Below are 19,713 nucleotides of genomic sequence, written 5' to 3' on the forward strand. Positions count from 1 at the left end.
TGATCCCTATTGCTTTTGTGGAAGACATATCATAAGATACCATATAGTCAGGGGTGGGCTGCTGGGGGTTCGCATGGGTTCGGGCAATCCTCTACCTAGGATTCTGCCACCCCTGGCTGGCTATGCCCACCCCACCCCTCCCAGGAGTCCCCGCGCAGCCCGTTCATCATGCAAGGTAAGTGCAGGACCCACACAGACGTTCAGGGAGAGCTAAAAACTGGCCTATTGGAGGGTCTGGAAACGGGACTGTTTCCAGCCTCCGGAGGGCCTCTGGAGCCCAGGGGAAACAGTTTTCTCCCTCCCAGAGGCTTGAGGAAAGCCTCCAGAGCCTGGGAAAGGCAACCCCCCCCCACTCCCACCATGTTGCAGGAGGATGACTAGGCCACACCCACCATGGCCTACCCAGCAACGGGACAGCGAACCCGTTGCTGGAAGTTTTGAAGCCCACCCCTGCGTATAGTCCTGTACTTGTTGTTGCTGTGGAATGCTACTGATTGCTGTGGGGTGGACGCCAACATTTGTAAAGTCTCCATATTGTTTGGGTGTCTGCCTGAATATGTGTTTTTTGTTTGTTTGTTTGGGCTCAGAAACATGTTTCTTTCCTGGCAGGTGAATGGGCAATGTATGGAAGGCAAGCAACACTCAGATGTTGTTTCAGCCATAAAGTCTGGTGGAGATGAGACCAAGCTGCTGGTAGTGGATAATTTAACAGATGAATTCTTCAAGAAGTGCAAAGTCATCCCCTCTGAAGCACATCTGAAAGGTATGGCATCCGTTTTGCTAAAGAAGATATTGTTGTGGTTTGGGTGAGATTTAAAGAACCAACTCCTTCCTAGACAGAGATGCTATGAGTGTGTTGGAATGCAAGCGTGAGGCGAGCATGGGCCTACTGGAGAGGCTAGCAAAGAGCTAACTTCTCATTTTCTGCCTTGAGAATCCTGTACCTTCTGTTGGAGGAGAATGGTGTGGTGTAGCTATGTTTCCGTCTTGAGTGGAAATAGCAATAGCCCTTAGACTTATATACCGCTTCACAGTGCTTTACAGCCCTCTCTAAGCGGTTTACAGAGTCAACCTATTGGCCCTAACAATTTGAGTCCTCATTTTACCCACCTCGGAAAGATGGGAGGCTGAGTCAACCTTGGGCCTGGTGGGATTTGAACTGCCAAATTGCAGGCAGCTGGCAGTCAGCAGAAGCAGCCTGCAGTACTACTGCCTTCTAACCACTGCGCCACTGATCTCACCAGAAACAAGACAGGAACTAGCAATCCCTTTAAACATTAAAGAAATCCCAGTAATGTAGAATGGCCAGGAGCAACATGCTATGTGAACATCCTCAATAGTTGGGGTATTTGGCATAAAATAATTAAAAAGAAATAGGAGCATGTTGTTGGCTCATTCAGAAAGGCAGAATTCCTTGTTAAATGAGTTACAAGATGTTCTTCCATCTTTAGGAATGTAAGAAGCTGCTTAGTTTTGAATTGCCCTCTTGGTTTATTGAGCCCAGAATGATGGGTACAGACTGGTAGCTGCTGTCCATGGTTCAGGACAGTTTTCCCAGCCCTTCCTCAGGACAGTCTTTTTTTTAAAAAGAATTTTATTGTTTTTTAAACATTTATAGGGAAGGGTAGGTGGATATACAAAAAATGTTGGCAGCTACATCGTGCTGAAAGTAGAAATCTCTCCAAATCACAACTTTTACAGAAAGAAAAAGAACAGATAAAAGATAACCCAAAACAGCATCTTATTATACATTGTATCAACCATATGTTCAATCATCTCTTTTACCACTTTCTAATATATCAACAATTACAATAATATTTCAAATACATTTATTTTTGTGACCTGAGTCTTTTCAGTATTGCTCCCTCCCCCTTGTCCCCTGGTGGATCCACAGCCCCTCCCTCCCTCATATCTTGTATATTATCACCTTTTTCACTACCTCTTACAGTTTCATCCTCTAGGAGGGAACTGTGTTTTTTCATGAAGGCCTCTGCCTCCAGAACTGAATTAATTCTAATTCTATTTCCCTCCCAGAAAATCAACATTCTTTCTGGCAATAATCATCTAAACCAAATTCCTTTATTATATAATTTCTTTGATAAGGAGGAATACTTCCTCCTCTTTTCTCTTATTTTTTTCGGAATTTGTTTAAGAATGGCAATTTCTTTATCTATATATTTTAGTGGTCCCCCCCTTTGGGCTCCCAAAACCTCATCCCTCGTGGTCTTCCTAAGAAATTTAACATGGACTTCCCTTGGAACATTATGTGTTCTGGCATATTCTGAATTGATTCTATAAACCAGATCCATATCCCACCACAACTGTTCTTTATCTCTTTTAATATATTCTGCTAAGATTATACACATAATATTCTTAAGGTCTTCATCTTCTGTCTTGGGTAGGTTCTGGAATCTGAGAAAAAGGGACATTCTTTCAAGTTCCATCTTTACCATGAAGTTTTCCAATTCTCTATTCCCCTTCTGAGTTGCCTTCACCTTCTCCCTCAGCCCAACCACGTCCTCCTCCAGTACTCCAACCCTCTGTTTATTTTCTATTGTTTGCTGCTGTGCATCTCTGAGCTGCTCTTTAAAATCTGTCAGTTCTTTTTTCAGTTATTTCTGTCCCTTCATAATAGCCTGAAACATTTGGGTAACTGATAAGTCCTTTGTGCTCTCTGCAGCCACTTCTTGTTGTAAGAATGATAAAGTTTTTGTCTGTTGGGTCATTGGGCTAGAAGCAGAGGAGGCAGGCGCTGAGGCTGCCTTCCCTGGCGGTGGTTTTCTGGGCCCCATTTGTTAAGCTCAGGGATAAGTGTAAATCCTTATACAAAAGAAATGGTGTCTGTGGAGTGCGCAGTTGGGTGATACCGAGGAGGCAGACAAGCCCAGAAGTGAATGTTAATCCTCAGTCACAGTTCCAAGCCAGAAGAAGAGAGTCAAATAATCCAAATCCTGAAAGACCATAAAACAGGGGAGGCTCCAGAAGTCCTTCGGGAGGTAATAGTAATATAAAGCCAGAAATTTCTTCAAAGGTAGTTTCAAAAGGCTAGTTTCATTTATTAGAGCAAAGAAGAAGAAGGAAGTGAGCCATCTTGGCTCCGCCTCTCACAGGGAACCAGGGAGCAAAGCATTCAAAGTTTCCATAAGGCTTTTAAAACAGCTCAGGGATCACTTCTTCCAATTGTGATGTAAATCTTTCTCATAGTTAGTACAAGTGGGTAATTCAACGTTTTACTCTCTCACTCCATTCTGAGATCGAGAGATAGTTCAAATGCTGCTTTAACCGAGGGGGGTAAAAAAAGGCCCCCTCCAATTTTGTAACTTCAAATAGATTGAATCCACAACTTGCAAATAGCTGTTGCTCATCCATTAAATGGTATTAAAAGAGATTAGGACAAACTTCTCACCTCCAGCACTTCACTGCAACTTCTGATTGATTATTTCCTTCCGGAATCCATTCGGCGAAGGTGCAGACAGCCAACAGCTACGCCATGCGCAACCCTTTGCTCCCCGGCTCCTGGGGTGAGACTGGAACCCCCCCCCCATGGCTGCCTCCGCTTCTGGGGGCTCCAGCAAGCCACCCTACAGCAGGTGGTCCCTCCAAGACCCCCTGTGTTCCCTAAAGGAGCCCACTGGAGAGACGAGCAGCGGACGGCAACGTCCGTCGCCTCTGGGAACTGGAAGTGATCTCCTCAGGGCAGTCTTGAAGGGACTGAAGTTAGATTTTTTTTCTGCGTTCAAAGCACGTGTTGTACTGTTGAGGGGTGTATTTTCCCTCCATAGTAGAACAAAGACACCCACCCCCACAAAAAAATCTGGTTAATGTTTTCAAATGCTGACCTGGTTCTACAGATAAACGAATGCTAAATTTCATATACCGTATTTTTCGGAGCATAAGAGACACCAAGATTTTGAAAAAAAAAAAGTTTTTGCACTCTGCAGACCTCCCCCAAACGGCTCATTTTTCGCAAAAACTGGCCTGTTTTTTGTCAAAGAGAGGACATGCATAAACTTTAGAAGGCTTATAGAGTGCTCCTGGTGGCTGGGGGGGGGGGCAAAAACGAGCAAAAAACAGCCCGTTTTTCAGTCATTTTTGTCCTAACCAGCCCCCAGGAGCACTCTGGAAGCCTCCTAAAGGCTATGCATGGCCATTTTGGTGAAGGGGGTGGGGTTTTAGGAGGCCAAAAAAGCTGTATTCAGTGTATAAGACGCATCCAGATTTTCACCTTGTTTTTTGAGGTGCATCATATCCTCTGAAAAATACGGTAAATGAAATTAAATGTTGACTATATAAGTCAGTAGGCCTGTCCTTGAAAAGCATGTATTGGTAACTGGGAGCTAGTCTACATGGCTGCTTACCACATAAATAAGAATCTTTCTCTATCCTCCTTGTTCTCTACATTCAAACACAAAATAGAATTTTCCTAAAAACCAGAAAGACATTTAAGCCGTGCTGATTTAAATGACTGTGATGAACTAGCACAAAGCACATTTGAAGCACATTAAGCTCTATACCTTTGCATGGGGTCCCCAGCATCCCAACCATGAAAGGATTAAAAAAAGCAAGAAGGCGAGAGACACGTGCCAGCCCACCCTTTTCGCATGCTCTTGCCGCTCAGACGTCAAACTAGAACTTGTATTGTTGTTGAGAACTGCAGACAATAGGTTTGGAACCAGGGCTGCTGTAATTTGCAGTCTTACTCTTTGAAAGTTGATAAAAACTGGGAGGCTCAGGGAATGTTGCTGCCAGGATTTTTGATTTGTGGTTTTTTTTTGGCGGGGGGGGGGTGTCAACCATTTCTGGATTAAGCTGGCAGAGTCGTTGTACCCCTGTTTGAATCTTTATGTCATCAAAACAGCAATGGCAAATATCACACTGCCAACATTAACAGTGCATGCATGGGCATGGCAGTGGGGGGGGGGGGGGGGAGTACAGATGATGTACAAATTTAAAGGCCAGAATCTACAGCAGGGTTGCCCATCCCTGCTGTAGATTCTGGCCTTTAAAGTTGGCCTTAGAGTTCATGCCTGATATTCAGTGAGGGCTTCCCAAATCATCTACATCCTGGAAGGGAAATTCCCTTTATCTCCTGAACCAGGATTAAGATTAGTGGATAACTGTGGTGGAATTTGCACCTTTAAAAGATGTCCAAGCCATCATGGGTGCAATTCAGACAGATTTACAGATGGGGATCATAGAGGGATACAGTGATGGAACTTTGATTCTGGCAATTGCTTGCTTAGACTTCTGTCCAGAATATCCGGACAGTCTCTGTTTTTCTCTACACAGTGTAATTCTTGGGTTAAAAACCTGTGGAAGGAGAGAGGGAGGGAGGAAGGAAAGGATTTTTTCTAAGGGAGGATCCTTGTATGAAAATCTCTTATAGATAGTCCTCAATTTACAACAACAATTGAGCTCAAAATCTCTGTTGCTAAACGAGGCATTTATTAAGTGAGTTTTGCCCCATTTTATGATCTTTGTGGTCAAAATTGTTAAGTGAATCTGGCTTCCCCGTTTATTTTATTTATTTTATTTGATTTGATTTCTAGACCGCCCCCTCTCCCTGAAGGAAAGTTGCAACACACACACACACACACACACACACACACACACAACACACACCACCCCCGGGACACTTCAACCATCATTAATATGAGTCAGTTGCCAAGTGTCTGAATTTTGATCACGGGGATGCTGTAACAGTCGTAAGTGTGAAAAATGGTCGTAAGTCACTTTTGTCAGTGCTTTTTTTCAGTGCCGTTGTAAATGTGAACGGTCCCCAAAGGAGCTGTTGTAAATTGAGGACTACCTTATACAAATGGATCAATTTGACCTTAGGAAGGATTTTGGTTCTTGTGTGAACAAGTTGGGGCTATATGTTTGTGTGTGGAGGCAGAAGAGATTGCTGTCTGTTTTAACTGCACCATGAGTTCTGGCCCTTATTCCTCCTGTATGAGGGTGCTTTTTCTAGCAAGACCACATTCTTCCTCTTATCAACCCACATGGATGGTTTTGTGTTTTTGTCTGCAGGAAGGAGCAGTAGAAATAGTTCGTTGTTGTTGTTGTTGTTGTTGTCAGTTGCAAAGTCGTGTCCCACCCATCGCAGCCCCATCGACACTGTTCCTCCAGGCCTTCCTGTCCTCTACCATAGTTCTGTAATGCAAAAAGAATCCATATAGCCCTTATGTTCTATATAGTCATTGTATATTCTACTTCAAAGTTAATTGGGCAGGAAGAAGTAATTCAGGAGACGAGATCTTTTTAATGATGATTAAATAATGCCATAATAGAGGGCCTTACCATTAACTAAATAGTAATAGCTATCACAATGCATAATGAGGGAGATGCTTGGATCTTGAAGAGTGTCTTGGAAGGGCTTATTTTAACACATCGCCCAGTCCATTTTCTTACATGACATTATTAGAAACAATTAAATCCTTCATGACTATGTGACTGGGATCAAATAAGTTTGGCACCCATATACACTATGTGGAAATTATTTTCTGGTACTTGGAAAAAGCAGGTTTCTAAGTTAAACATAATTTTTATGATTGCGGTAATCTAGTTTTTCAAGAAAGGAACATCTGGGGGAAAGCATCTGTCCTGGGCTTGATAGAAGAGTCTCTTGTGCATGCTCTGTATTGGGAAGAAAGGAACTGGATCAGCAATCCAATCACCTTGGAAATGTCAGGATTAAGAACAATCTCTAGTAAAGCATGTATAAGACGCCATCATTCATGAGTTCACTTCACAAGGCTCAAGGGAAGGACCCTCCCAAGTCCCTCTGCTCCATAGAGAGAGGAATACAGAGTAGCTTTGCAAGAGGGAAGAGACCAAAGAGAAGAGGCCTCTGATGCTGGATCATTGAATCAGAGGAGTGAGGAATGGAGAAAGAAAAAACTGTGGATTACTGTATTGACATCTGACTTTCAGGGACCTTCCAACAAGCAGCCTTTTGCCAAATAGGAAGCTCTTTTTTCTTGGACTATTTCTGCCTTATGAGCCTTCCCTCATCTGGATTCTCAATGAGAACTTCCTTGCCGAGAGACAATGTTTAATGTGATGATTGGCCATTAATTACATCCTACTACAAATCGGAAGTGAAATATATGCCTACATGTCCCTTATGTTAAATTGGAAGATAGTTCTACATACTGACTCAGTGGTAGACAGCCATGCAAACCAGGAGGTGTAGAACTGCTCAGGTTTTTAAAAACCAATAATTAGCCTTTGAAAGTTGTTTAAATAATTTAGTAATTAGATGACTCAGTGCTGTTGTGCCTTTTCATCTCAGAGCTATTGAGCAAAACAGAACATTTTATTTTATGATTCCCTGGACCAAAGCTGACCTTTATTGCATCATTCATTCACTTAACTTTTAGTGCACTACAGAGCTGGAGATGTTACTGCAATGTATTGAATTAAGTTTTCAAGAGCTTGATCTCTCTCCATGCGATGCATCCTCAAATTGACATCTCTTGTACAGCATTTTTTTTTGAATTTGGATTGCCTGCTTTGGGATCCCATGAAGGAATAGTTTTGGGTGGCAGGTGGAGGGAAACATTTCTGGAGCATCAATGGGACAGGGTCAGTTACCTAAGAAAGAGGAACAGTGCTCTTTGGAATCTCTTAATCCATTTAAACATTCCTCTTCTAAATAGAATTTAGGCAGCACCTAGTTGAGTTTGATTGTTCTAACAAGGTAAGCAAAGTTTGGTCATGGTTAGTCCTTGGCTAAGAAACCACCAGGAAATCTCCAGGCCGAGAAGTTGAAGAATCATCCTAGAAAAAGGCAACCCATACGATTGCCAAGACAATTGCTTGGATGTTGTCCCTAAGTGTCTTCCTTGACTTCCTAAATCAGCCATCAGTAGACCATAGAAATAAACCATATTTACACCAAAGGTGGGTTGCCAATTTTTCTACTACCGGTTTGGAGCCGTGACGCTTTTGCGAATGCGCAGAAGCATCCGAGGAGGTGGGCAGAGCCTCCCGCCGCCGCTACTACCAGGCCGAACCTGCAGCAACCCACCTGTGATTTACACACATTCAAAAGAGACAACAAAAAGCTAAGAAGGAAGCGAGTCTACAACACAATCCTTCCAGCAACCAACACTCAGATGAAGAGTGAATTGACAAACCATCAAGCAGTAAACAACAGTCTAATCAAGAAACTACCAGGGAGAAAAACACACATCCAGTAACACTGGCAGGGCAAAACTCCTGCATATAAACAGGGAGCAAATCTCACACTCGCCAGCATGATGGGCAACAAAATGTCTGCAAGCAAACAATCAAGCTCAGAGAGCACCGATAACACAGTTCAACCCTGAGCTGCAGATAGTCTCTACCATAGGACAGATGAATGAATATATAAAGTATTAGCATTTGGAAAACTATCTAAAGTATTCTAAATGATTAAAGAGAGCTTTTCATCTTCAGACACAATATACATAGAGCAATTTCTAATGCGTAAAGCAGCAAAACCTATTTGAAAAGTATTGGTGGTGCCAGATGGAATAAGCTCAGGTCAATCACAGAAGAATGTACACAGGGTGAAGGATGAATTTCCCTTCCTAGCTCCATCTTACTGCTCTGGAGATGGACGGGATCAGAGGTGGGTTGCTACCGGTTCGGCCCGGTTTTGCCGAACTTGTAGTGGTATTTTGGCCTGGGTCACAGAACCGGCAGCAATCCAGGCTGGCCACGCCCCCGAATCAGTTCCCTGGTCGCTGCTGCTTTTGCCAGCATGTTGTTTAGTAGTGCACGTGCAGTTCACTGTAAATTGTTCTGCACGTGTGTGAAGAACAATTTACATTGAACTGCACACGCCGCACAGCACACGTCTGGCGCACGAGCGCAGCGAACCAGTAGTAAAACCGGGAGCAACCCACCTCTGGATGGGATGGGCTGCAAGGACAATGTCTGCAGCCTTAGGCTGTGCTTGCCAATTGCCCAGAGCTCAGGCAACAGATGGCTAAGGAGCAAGCTGAATGAGCTTCTGAAAGTTCTTGATTCTTCCCAAAGGTTCTTTGTTTTCCCTTTTTCCAAGGGCATAGAATATTTAAGCTCTGGGTCTACTGCAAACCTTGTTCCTAATGTCTCAAAGGTGCTTTTTCCAAAAGGCAACTAGACGTCCTTGGTTTTTTTCCTTTTAAAATGTTTCACTTCTTATCCAAGAAGCTTCTTCAGTTCTAACAGTTCTCCATTCAAAACTGAAGAAGCTACTTGGATAAGAAGTGAAACATTTTCAAAGAACACCCCCTCCCCCCCCCCAAGAAAGTCCAGTTGGTTTCTGGAAAAAGCATCCTTGGAACAACCATGACCTAAATAATTGAGAATCTTCACGGACAACTTGTTCCTACTCTTAGTGCCTTGTTCCTCTCAGTGTAAGGAGCCCAATTCTCAAGCTATCCATATTTGGATCGCGTTCCAGGTTCACACATTCATGCCTTCTGGTGTAGGACCTCTGCATTTGCAGCAGCTTATCTTGACCTACCTACTTACCTACCTACCTTTCTGTTTCTTTCTTTCCTTCTCTCTCCCTCTCCCTCTCCCTCTCCCTTTAAACATCTATGCTGCTCATCTCACTGAGGCGACTCTATGCGGCTTGACATCTGGGGAATGAACCTACAAGGGTGGCGATATTATTGCTGCTGTTATCTGGGCTTGTGCCACAATGACTCTTGATGATATTGCAGTGCGACATGCAAGACCCAAGGGGGTGGGAAGGAATCACATTCTCTCTTAGCTGATAGCCATCCTGTGTCCAGCTGACCTTCTCTGTGTTCCTGAGAACTTGCCTATTCTGGATGGAGACTGTCTGCCCTTCTAGTTTGGCTCTGAGCTTTGTCTCACCTAAACCAGAGCCAAAACTATACTTGGATTATGAAAGATGGCCATTTGTTTTACTTAAAGGTGTCCTAATATTTTGCAATTATTTGCAACATGCTATAATTGGAAGGGGATCCAAGGTCTGAAGAGTTAGGCAGGCCTCCAGCTCAGTCTGGTTTTTTGTTTAAGGCAACATGGGGACATGTTTTTTCTCTCCTTCCCTATAACAAAAGATTCATTGTTGTGGCACCAGCCACCAACTGCCATTTCCTTCAGTCCTTGTGCATTGTTTGTGTCTTTGGCAAGTACACCTCAGAATTATCTCTGCAATTGTTGCTAAACCACAACTCCAACGCCAGCTAACTGCCTTTTCTTTTTCTTTGACGACAAAAGCACAGCGTCCAATCCCAGAAAGAAATGGATTCTGCCCGCTGCTCTTATTTAATTTCTCAGCGAACATGGTTGGGACTTAGAGCTGGCCTTGAGTGAAAGTTATTGCATTGGGGGAGGGGATGTGAATTTTTAGAAAGGGAGAGGAAGTAGATCAGGAAGCAGATATTTGGATCCGAAGTAGATGAGCAAAAACAAGATGCTTTCTTCAGTTCTTGGACTGAGTGCATAATTTCCACTGTGTCACTGGTGAGGATTTATTGACAGAATCTGGAGACTTGTGGAAACCAGTTGAACAACTGGGGCACCTTGGCTGAACTCTCACTTGATGCCAAACGAGGATGACTGCAGAAGCCCTAATGGCCTGGTTCATACTTTACTTTTAAACCAAGCGAAATGCAGCTCATTGCAACTTTCCCCACTGCTGAGCTAACATTTTTCTCTTCCTCTCCTGACTTGTGGTAACTGATGGTCACGTAAAATGGTGGCTCCACTTCCGCTCTGTGTCCTGGCTTTGAATCTGATCTGATTCCCCTGCCAGATGTCGGTCAGGGGGGGAGTTAAATGACAAGCATTATTACGCTGTTGCCGTGCAAGTGCTATCCCTTTCGTGTGTCTGTTGTAACAGCACGCGCACGAAAAGGGACTAGGTTAGTGTCGTGATTCTGGATCAGGTCCTGTGTATTCCTCTGTTTGTGCCCTAGTTAAATATAAGAGGGGGGGGGGCAGCCTCCAGTGTAATATATGCATCTGGCCACTGTGTTAGTGTCATAGCAACCAGGTCTTAACAGGCCTCTTTGAATATATCACAAATTCAATTCAACAACTTGCTTTCGCAGTTTTCAAACCTTTCATTAAGGCACCATTCTGACTTTTGCAGGTTGTTTTGCATTTGTATTGGGTTTGTGTGTTCTTACACCCACTTACCCAGTTAGCATTCAAGAATGCACAGAAAAGTTGCTTTAAACCAGATGAAGCCTTAGTCCAGGGGTGTCCAAACTTGGGAACTTTAAGACTTGTGGACTTCAGCTGGCTGGGGAATTCTGGGAGTTGAAGTCCACAAGTCTTAAAGTTCCCAAGTTTGGACACCCCTGCCTTAGTCTGATGGAGAGTAATTGCCCTGCTTAGCAGTGGCTCTCCAGGCAGAATTCCCCATCCTTTGCTACTTCACTGTTTTCCTGGCAATGCCAGGAACAGTACCTGGAATCTCCCAGCATGCAAAGCGGCTGTTGCACCGCAGACTTGCAGCTCTAGACCCTGAGTCACTTCCTCCAACGACTTTCCAAGAGTTGAACTCAATTCAACGTTTCTGAAACAGCTCATTATTCCGCCACGGTTTTTCTTTTGATTTAATTCCATAAAACAATAAGGCCAGCGATTGAAAAGTGTCAAACGTTAGATCTCAAAAATTTGAATCCGATGCAAAAAGAAGAGAAAAATATTAATACTGTAAAGGAATACTAACCCTGGGAGCATATAAAGGATGTTCAGAGGAAGATTTAGGTTAGAACAGCACATCTGATAAAAGACTAGACGGAGTTAAGCAAGAAAAATCTTGGGGCAGGGACAGAGGATTTGGCATCAGCAGTTACTTAGAAGAACTGAAAAAATGACTGCAAAGATCTCAGGGTTTATGGTGTATGTAAATAGTTCCTATACTTACATAAGGTTGGCTTATATTCAAGAACCTTTTGAAGTTTATTGGGAAAAACCCAAAGCGAAACACAACTTGCAGAAATCAAATAATCTGCAATAGTAGGTTCTGTTTCATCGTTGCCTTATTAAAGTGTCTTAACAACTACACGTTTGAGTTTTAGACAGTCATTTCTGGTCAAAATAGCATCGGTAATAAAGCTGAAATCCAAATCTTCGGGCATGCAGTTCTGTATAAAATCCATGAAATTCCATGCATTTGTTTGTTACGGTTGGTTAAAATTGCAGTGTGCAAAATTTGAGTGCGTTGGACACATGAAATGGGAGTGTCAATTCCATGTTAGGTTGAGGGGATATGGATTTGCTACAATGTTCACTGGGTGATCTCCATGATCTCTCTCACCACAGCCTACTTTCCAGAGTTTCTATGAAAATAACACAAAGGCAGGAATAAAACCACACTTGTTCCCAGTTCTCCTTGAAGGCAGCTGTGCTATAATTGAAAATGTAGCAAATCTCTGTACGTAGGCAGCAATAATTACATCGAAGTTTCAACCTGATCACCTGCCTATTGGGTGACAGAGAAGGAAAAATGCCAGTACCTGTGGTTGATACTGCCTAGGTGGTTTTGCAATTCACACATACCTGTATGGCATGTAGGCCAGAGGTGGTGCTGGTACTATTTGCCTAACATAAAATTGTGACAGATTGTAATGATGCAAGGCACTCACTGAAAACCATACATACTGGGTCAGTTTTGGAGGGATGTACAACTGGAAGGTACTAATTTGATGCTTTAATCCCTAATAGTACCCATGTAAGGTACCTTGGGTCCCTGGATAAAAGTGTGCAGGGAAATATATCCACCCATCTCTCCATCCAATACATATATACATACATACATACATACACGTAAAATTTCCCCTTGCACATATGTGTTAGTCGTTCCCAACTCTAGGGGGTGGTGCTCCTCTCTGTTTCAAAGCCAAAGAGCCAGCGCTGTCTGAAGACCTCCATGTCATGTGACCAGCATGACTAAATGCCGAAGGAGCACAGAAAGCTGTTACCTTCCCACCAAAGGTGGTTCCTATTTTTCTACTTGCATTTTTATATGCTTTTGTACTGCTAGGTTGGCAGAAGCTGGGACAAATAATGGGAGCTCACTCCGTTACGTGGCGCTAGGGAATCGAACTGCTGACCTTTCTGATTGACAAGCTCAACGTCTTAGCCACTGAGCCCCTCACATACATACATACATACATACATACATACATACATACTTATATGCAATAAACTGTATAACAGTGATCACCTACCCAATCTGGTGATGTCTAATATTATCTGTCCTGCTCCTTAACCAATACCCAAAGACAAAGAAGTTGTCAATTTTTGCCCCATATTGGATCTGCTCTGTGGAGGTGACTGCAGAGAAGGGTGTGTTTCTTTATGTATGTGTGTGTGTGCCTGTGTGCATGTGAGAGAGAGAGGGTGGGGTTCTGATGATGGGATATATTTCTGTAGCAAAATTGGGAGCTCCCAGAGGAAGCAATGATCCTTGAGTCAACCTGTTAGTGGTTACAGGATATGCTAAGTAGTAGTGCAATGGGTTGTAGAAATCCTGCTAGAAGAAATAAAATGTATTCACTTCCTTCTTGTTTGTTTGTTCTGTTCTTTCTCCCTCTTAGGTCTTTTACCAGAACCAGTTGCTAATGGTGATGTGGAGAAGGTAAAAATTACTGCCAATCACATGGTTCCTTGATAGATGTGTTAGAGCCAACATTCAACATTGCAGATTCCTCTGCTCTATATGTGTTGTTATTGGTGGTGGTGGTGGGGAGCATCAACAGATTACTGAACTACTCTCATGCCTTCTGAGTCTACATTGTTAGGAAATTTTAACTGTCCCTAGTTTTCCAATACATTCACACTGGAGATAATACAGAAGCATTGCACATGCCAAGATTGTGTTCAAATAGTTGTAAGATATTTTCTTTCTCCTTTTTTTTTTTAAAAAAAACTTCCCTGTACAAACTGCTCAGAGCAGCCCTTGGTAAATTGGTAAAGGAAGGTGGGCTGTGAAATCATTGCTCTTGATGTTCTTGTAGAGCAGGGGTGTCCAAACTTGGGAACTTTAAGACTTGTGCTGGGGAATTCTGGGAGTTGAAGTCCACAAGTCTTAAAGTTCCCAAGTTTGGACACCCCTGCTGTAGAGAAAAGCAGTCTGAGGAGAGGGATGGCCGATGCCTTGGAAGGCCTGTCACTCATTTCAGAGCCTGCCTCTTGTCACTGGATAGAATGGCCCATTCTTCACCCCATGGGTGGACTCTCACATCTTTTAAAAGGCCAAGTTACTTCCAGTCTGTTTTGAAAAAACAAAGCCTAATTAAAGTCGGAGAAGAAGGAAAACCTCATTAGAAATATGTTTTTTTTTAAAGGGCTGGCCTTTTTTTAAAAAAAAGTTGAATATACATTCAGAGATAGAATGAGGATGTTGCCAGATTATGGGTAAACAGGATAGTTATGTCATTCAATGTCATTTCCCCCCGAGTTGGTCTGAATGTTAATTGCAAACCAATAGTTGCTGTTCTGCACTGCAGATGAATAACTCTGCCATATGACGTAATGCAATAATCACTTTCAGAATCATTGCATATACATCTCTACAACAAATATAGAGGTATATTTATTTATATTTATATATTCATTTATTTATATCTCACATTTTTGAACCGCCCATGTGGTTCAGAGGGAGAATCCCTTGTTTTAAAAGACTCTGAAATGCGAACATTCCTTGGGGCAACATTTCAACAGAATTCAAGATTCAAGATCTTTCAGTCTTTCAATTTTCCTCTTTCCCAGAAACCCCTCTCCCAATTTGCCCAGCTTAACTCTTTCCCAGAAATTTCAAAGTTTAATAAAACCTCAATACATGCATGGCATTTTACCAAAAACAGACTGGTTAAATTGTGTACATCAGCTGAAATTTTGGTGCAATGAGAACACCCAACGGAAGGCTGCTGCAAGGAGTTTTTAATGAACTATTTGCTTATCATTCAAATCTGGACAAATTGTGGTTAAGTCTTAACTATATTTAGTGGAAACAAGCAAGACTTTAGCCAGAAGTGATCAAACTGTCTTGCTTTTTCTAATCATGAATCATAGTTTAGAGTTTATGGTGGCATGATACACTCTAATGAATAGGGGAAGCAGAAGAACTGGATAGGGAGTGGTTCATTGTAATAGCACTTGGTCATGTTTAGCATCTGAATACAGTCACTGATGTAAGAACAAGTGAAGTAAATGCTCTCCCTTATGGATAACAAATTTATTGGTCCAAAGGCAAGCAACACGAAAGGGGAATTTGCTCTAACTTAGCTTGAGGAATTGTGCTGGTGGTGGTTTATTCGCTTCTTTCCAAAAAGCTGAACTGGCCAGTTAGTTTAAAAAAGAGAGATGAAGTTAGCAGATGAGTGAAAGAATAGCTGCTGGGCATGGACTCATAGGATTGTCACCCCTTTTCCAGATTGATTTATGCAGCATCCATCCTGCTTCACTTTCTAATTCTATAATGCCCTCCAAGTGATTGGTCAAAACAGAAAAGAGAGCCCACACAGCTTCCTTGTCAAATAAAGGAACATTCCCCCTACTAAAAGTTCCCAGGGAAAGTAAGGATTTGCTACTGCACCCACAGCTCGGAATTGTACCAGAAAAATTCTTTTGAATCAACTTATTATCCTTGTATTGTATGTTAACAAGACTTTTTCTGACCTTGTTGCCAGCAGCTCAGGGGAGAATTTAAATGAACCTTGATACAGAGAACAATGGTCTTTGAGAAGAATGGACACAGTGTATTTACTAGACGGAACTGACCAGTCCCTTATGCGAAGCTACAGTGGGATAACAATCCAGTTGGGAAATAGGACTATGAGATCATCATGACTGGCTAGAAAGAAAGCATCACAATAAAATGTGTTCAGTTCCACTGCCTTTAATGAATGAAATAATGCTGTGCCTATTACTTAAAGAGCCCTCTCCTGCCACTACATTTTGAGTTTTTCTTTCTTTCTTATTTCTAGGGGAACCTTAGAGATGGACAAATGGAGATTAATCCTGAAAGCCCTTCTAGCCCTATGACCTTGTCTCCTTCTTCAACTCTAAGTGAACCTTCCATTGAGGTATGAACACAGTCTGGGTGTAGTAGGCAAATGGGAGTGGTGAGTTATTTGGGTCATCCAATGCGAGGTGTAGGTAAATATTCCTTCGACTGTCTCAAAAGACCAGAAGGATACATATGGTACTATTCTGCAGTGATAGAGAAGCTAAGTCCCAGTTTGTTTGGTAGAAGAAACATTTTTCTCTTAATTAATCAGCAATAGCACTTAGACTTATATTCCACCTTGCAGTGCTTTTACAGCCCTCTCTAAGCAGTTTACAGAGTCAGCATATTGGCCCCATCAATCTGGCTCCTCATTTTACCAATCTTGGAAAGATAGAAGGCTGAGTCAAACCTTGAATCGGTCAGGATGAAACTCCTGGCTGTGGGCAGAGTCAGCCTGCAATACTGCATTCTAACCACCATGCACCACCATGGCTCAATGATAAGTAAAACTTTTGTCGTTTCTTTTTGTGACCGCTTGGAAAGATTACATTATCCATATTTTTTTAAAAAAAAAACAGGTTTGTTAAATACTTTTTATTTGATGAGAAATAGCTATTGGAGACTTAGTTACAGATTAGGAACTGTCAGATGTTCCTGCTGAAAAGAGTTGAAGGGATGTGATTTGCTATTTGTACCAGAGGTGGATTACTGTCGGTTTGGCCAAACCAGGCCAAACCGGCAGTGGAAGTCAGACCCGGGTCACAGAACCGGCAGCGACCCAGGCCTGCCATGCTCCTGAATTGGTTCCCTTGCCACCACTGGACCTCTGCCATTTTGGATTTTAGTGTTTAGAACAATTTACATTGAAGAGCACACACGTGCGGGGTTGTAAACCGGTAGTAAAACCGTCAGCAATACCCCTGATTTGTACCCAACACTAATCTAAGGATCTACTTGTGTCCAGGGAGAGTTATTGAAAAAAGAGGGACTAATATCCCCTTTGGCCATAAAGCTAATTTGATAATTAGGGAGAGTCACCCAACCTATTTCTGCATATATCCAGTGGAAAACCCCAAATGGGGCATATTTTAATACTGCGTGAGTGTGGCTTTTGTGATCCCGAAAGTGGATGAGGCTGAATTCTGCAAATGCTTAAAAGAGAGTTATTTAGACTAGCCTTTTTCTGCAGGCTCCCGAAATGGATTAGATCCTTTTTGCAAATTACGGTGCGGTTGTGATCTTGCAGAACAACTTGGCGTTGCTGTGTGGTTTAAACACTAAGACTAAACTGACTTTTACTTTGATTTCCTTTGATCAGCCTAAAGCTACCTGTCTTTAAAGTAATTTTTAAAAAACAAAAAAAACAAAAATTGACAGTTTAATAGCAATCAATAGATGTGTTTCCATGTTAACATGAATTAGGGCTATAGTGATCTTTGGAAGGATGTGGGTATTAAGATAGCGAGCATTAACCAATCTAGAATCATGGCTTATAATCGTGACTGTGTTAGTTCCTGAACCCAGACAGGAAATTAAAGAACAGTGACCCACCTCACTGCTCTCTTACCCTCCAGCCTGTGGTCACAGAGCAGGACAACAGAAAGAGACCACAAGCACAACTGCTTCCACTGCAGTGTTTCCATTGTCACGTGGTTGCTCCTTTTATTCATAAATTCACAACAGGTTCTGTACAATAAAAATTTAAAAAGTAACCTTTTTAAGGTTAATCTTTTCCCATCCTGCAGCAAACCAAAATATTCCAGGCCCTTTAATACCAGGAGATGAAAATAATCTGCCTGCTAGATGCCTTCATAGGCTTCATACTCATTGCTACTCCAAACTATAGAGAGTTGTGTCATGTAAATGCACCCAGTAATAAGTGTGTGGGCTTTGGGTCACCCATAAAACAGAGGTTGTTTCAGCAGAATAGCTGATAGCTGTTGGGTACTCTATTGTCTGTTTTTGCACCCTTTCGTTTCTTACAGCTGTACTCTCATGAGAAGGAGGACAAACTCAGCACCACATCCGATCCCATTCTTGACTTGGACATCCCACTGGCAGTAGCCAAAGAGCGCGCCCATCAGAAACGCACCAGCAAACGGGCACCACAAATGGACTGGAGCAAGAAAAACGAACTCTTTAGCAATCTGTGAAGCACCCCAAGCCCCCGAGCAGGGAGGTGATGTAAGGGCAATATTGGAAACACTGGCCAGATCATGCCTCCCCTTCCCCTTCCCCTACGCATTCCTGTCCCCTAGATACATTTCCTTGCCCTTCTTCTCTTCCCCTCCCTTTGCTTGGAAATGTAGATGCAAGATCTCGTCTTGCCCTGGGTCACCTGAAAGGGCAAACACATGGCCTGGTAATTCTGCCTGCACTGTTTTGGAGAAGCAGGTGTATTTAAAGAGGAGGATGAGACATTTTCATATACCCTCTATAAATAGCTTAAGCTAGCTTGTGGATGTGAATCCAAAATGAATTTGGTGTCTCTGTTGGATCTGTAGCAGGAGACACGTACACATATCTATATATAAAGAGAATGTATGCACAGGACAAGGATGTAATACGTCAGGTGCCACACTGAAAAGGGGGACAGTGTGATGCATAGCTGTACTGTAGGTCCATTAACTCTTAAGATAGCTGAAGTTAAACATCTAAAACCATTAATCCCTATAGATCTCAACTGGCTCTCTTCAGAGAGAAATCATGTTGGATGCTGATTGAACTATTCCAGACTATGTCCTGTTAGGACCATAGTCTAAGCTTGCATAGAGTACTTTAATTCCTAATTTGATTACAAATGAACGTCCATTTGTGGGGCAGTTCCTCTGTCCTCTTTTCAAGGAACTGCTTTGCTACGAGTGGAGAGAAGCATTTCTGATGCTCCACCGTCTTCTCTCTTTTTGGGTAAGGACATTCCTGGATTGCCACTGCAAGAAAGGGCTTAGTAGGCAAGACCCAATACTTCTTGCTTCATGCTTTGGAGGTTTCAAAGTGTAAGAAGTAGAATAATTGAAAGCTGTTGTAGCAGCCAGCCTGTGAGGTTCACTTTCTTTTGGCCAGGTGGAGGTGGTAAGGAATTGTGCCTAATGCAGCAATCGAAAGCACACAAGGGTAATATCCTATGCTCAATTTACTCCAGAAATGGAGCCAATCAGGGTTTTCAATACTCATGATGAATTAACAACTTACTGATAATAGTATTTTCATTTCTGGAATTGTTTTCTAATTATGGCTCATTTCCCTGTATCTGTGTATAGTATAAAAATCATTCCTCTTCCATAAATATTTCTTTTGTTTTTGTTTTCCTTGATTAATGTTTGATGTCAAATGTAAGAGAATCTGTTTACTGGAGCAAAATGCTGCCTTGATTTTGTGTGCTTATTTAAAATTAAGGATTTTTTTTTTTTGAAAGCCACATACGCAGATCACAGTGTATGCAAAAGTTGAAGTCTGCATGAGATTAACCAATCTCTCTAGTCTTTCGTAATAAAATTTTATTGGTTTTTCAAAATTTATAGGGAAAAGGGTAAATGGACAGGTATACAAATTTTGGCAGTTGCAAAGTGTGTGAGGCCCCCCTCCCTCCATACCCATAGCGTACATTTATATATAATGCATTAGTATATAGTTGATTATAATCAGCATATTAGTTCTATTATTAAATTCAATCAAATTAAACATTACAATATAAAATCCAAATATAATTCCATTTTCACTTTCGGTCAATTTATAAT

At 42.2% G+C, this 19,713-nt stretch overlaps 1 protein-coding gene across 1 annotated transcript in view; it reads left to right on the forward strand.

Moving 5' to 3' along the window:
* NHERF1 (NHERF family PDZ scaffold protein 1) overlaps positions 1 to 19,336 on the forward strand; it is a 72,840-nt gene extending 53,504 nt beyond the window's left edge. Inside the window, exons 3-6 of the mRNA XM_081966546.1 lie at positions 610 to 763; positions 13,563 to 13,603; positions 15,954 to 16,052; positions 17,962 to 19,336. Of these exons, the coding sequence (XP_081822672.1) occupies positions 610 to 763; positions 13,563 to 13,603; positions 15,954 to 16,052; positions 17,962 to 18,129 (462 nt within the window). The 3' untranslated portion in view covers positions 18,130 to 19,336. The remainder of the gene's footprint in view (positions 1 to 609; positions 764 to 13,562; positions 13,604 to 15,953; positions 16,053 to 17,961) is intronic.
* Positions 19,337 to 19,713: the final 377 nt, after the last annotated feature.

The sequence above is a fragment of the Natrix helvetica genome (genome assembly GCF_964273705.1).
Source record: "Natrix helvetica genome assembly, chromosome: 1".
Classification (NCBI taxonomy): Eukaryota; Metazoa; Chordata; class Lepidosauria; order Squamata; family Natricidae; genus Natrix; species Natrix helvetica.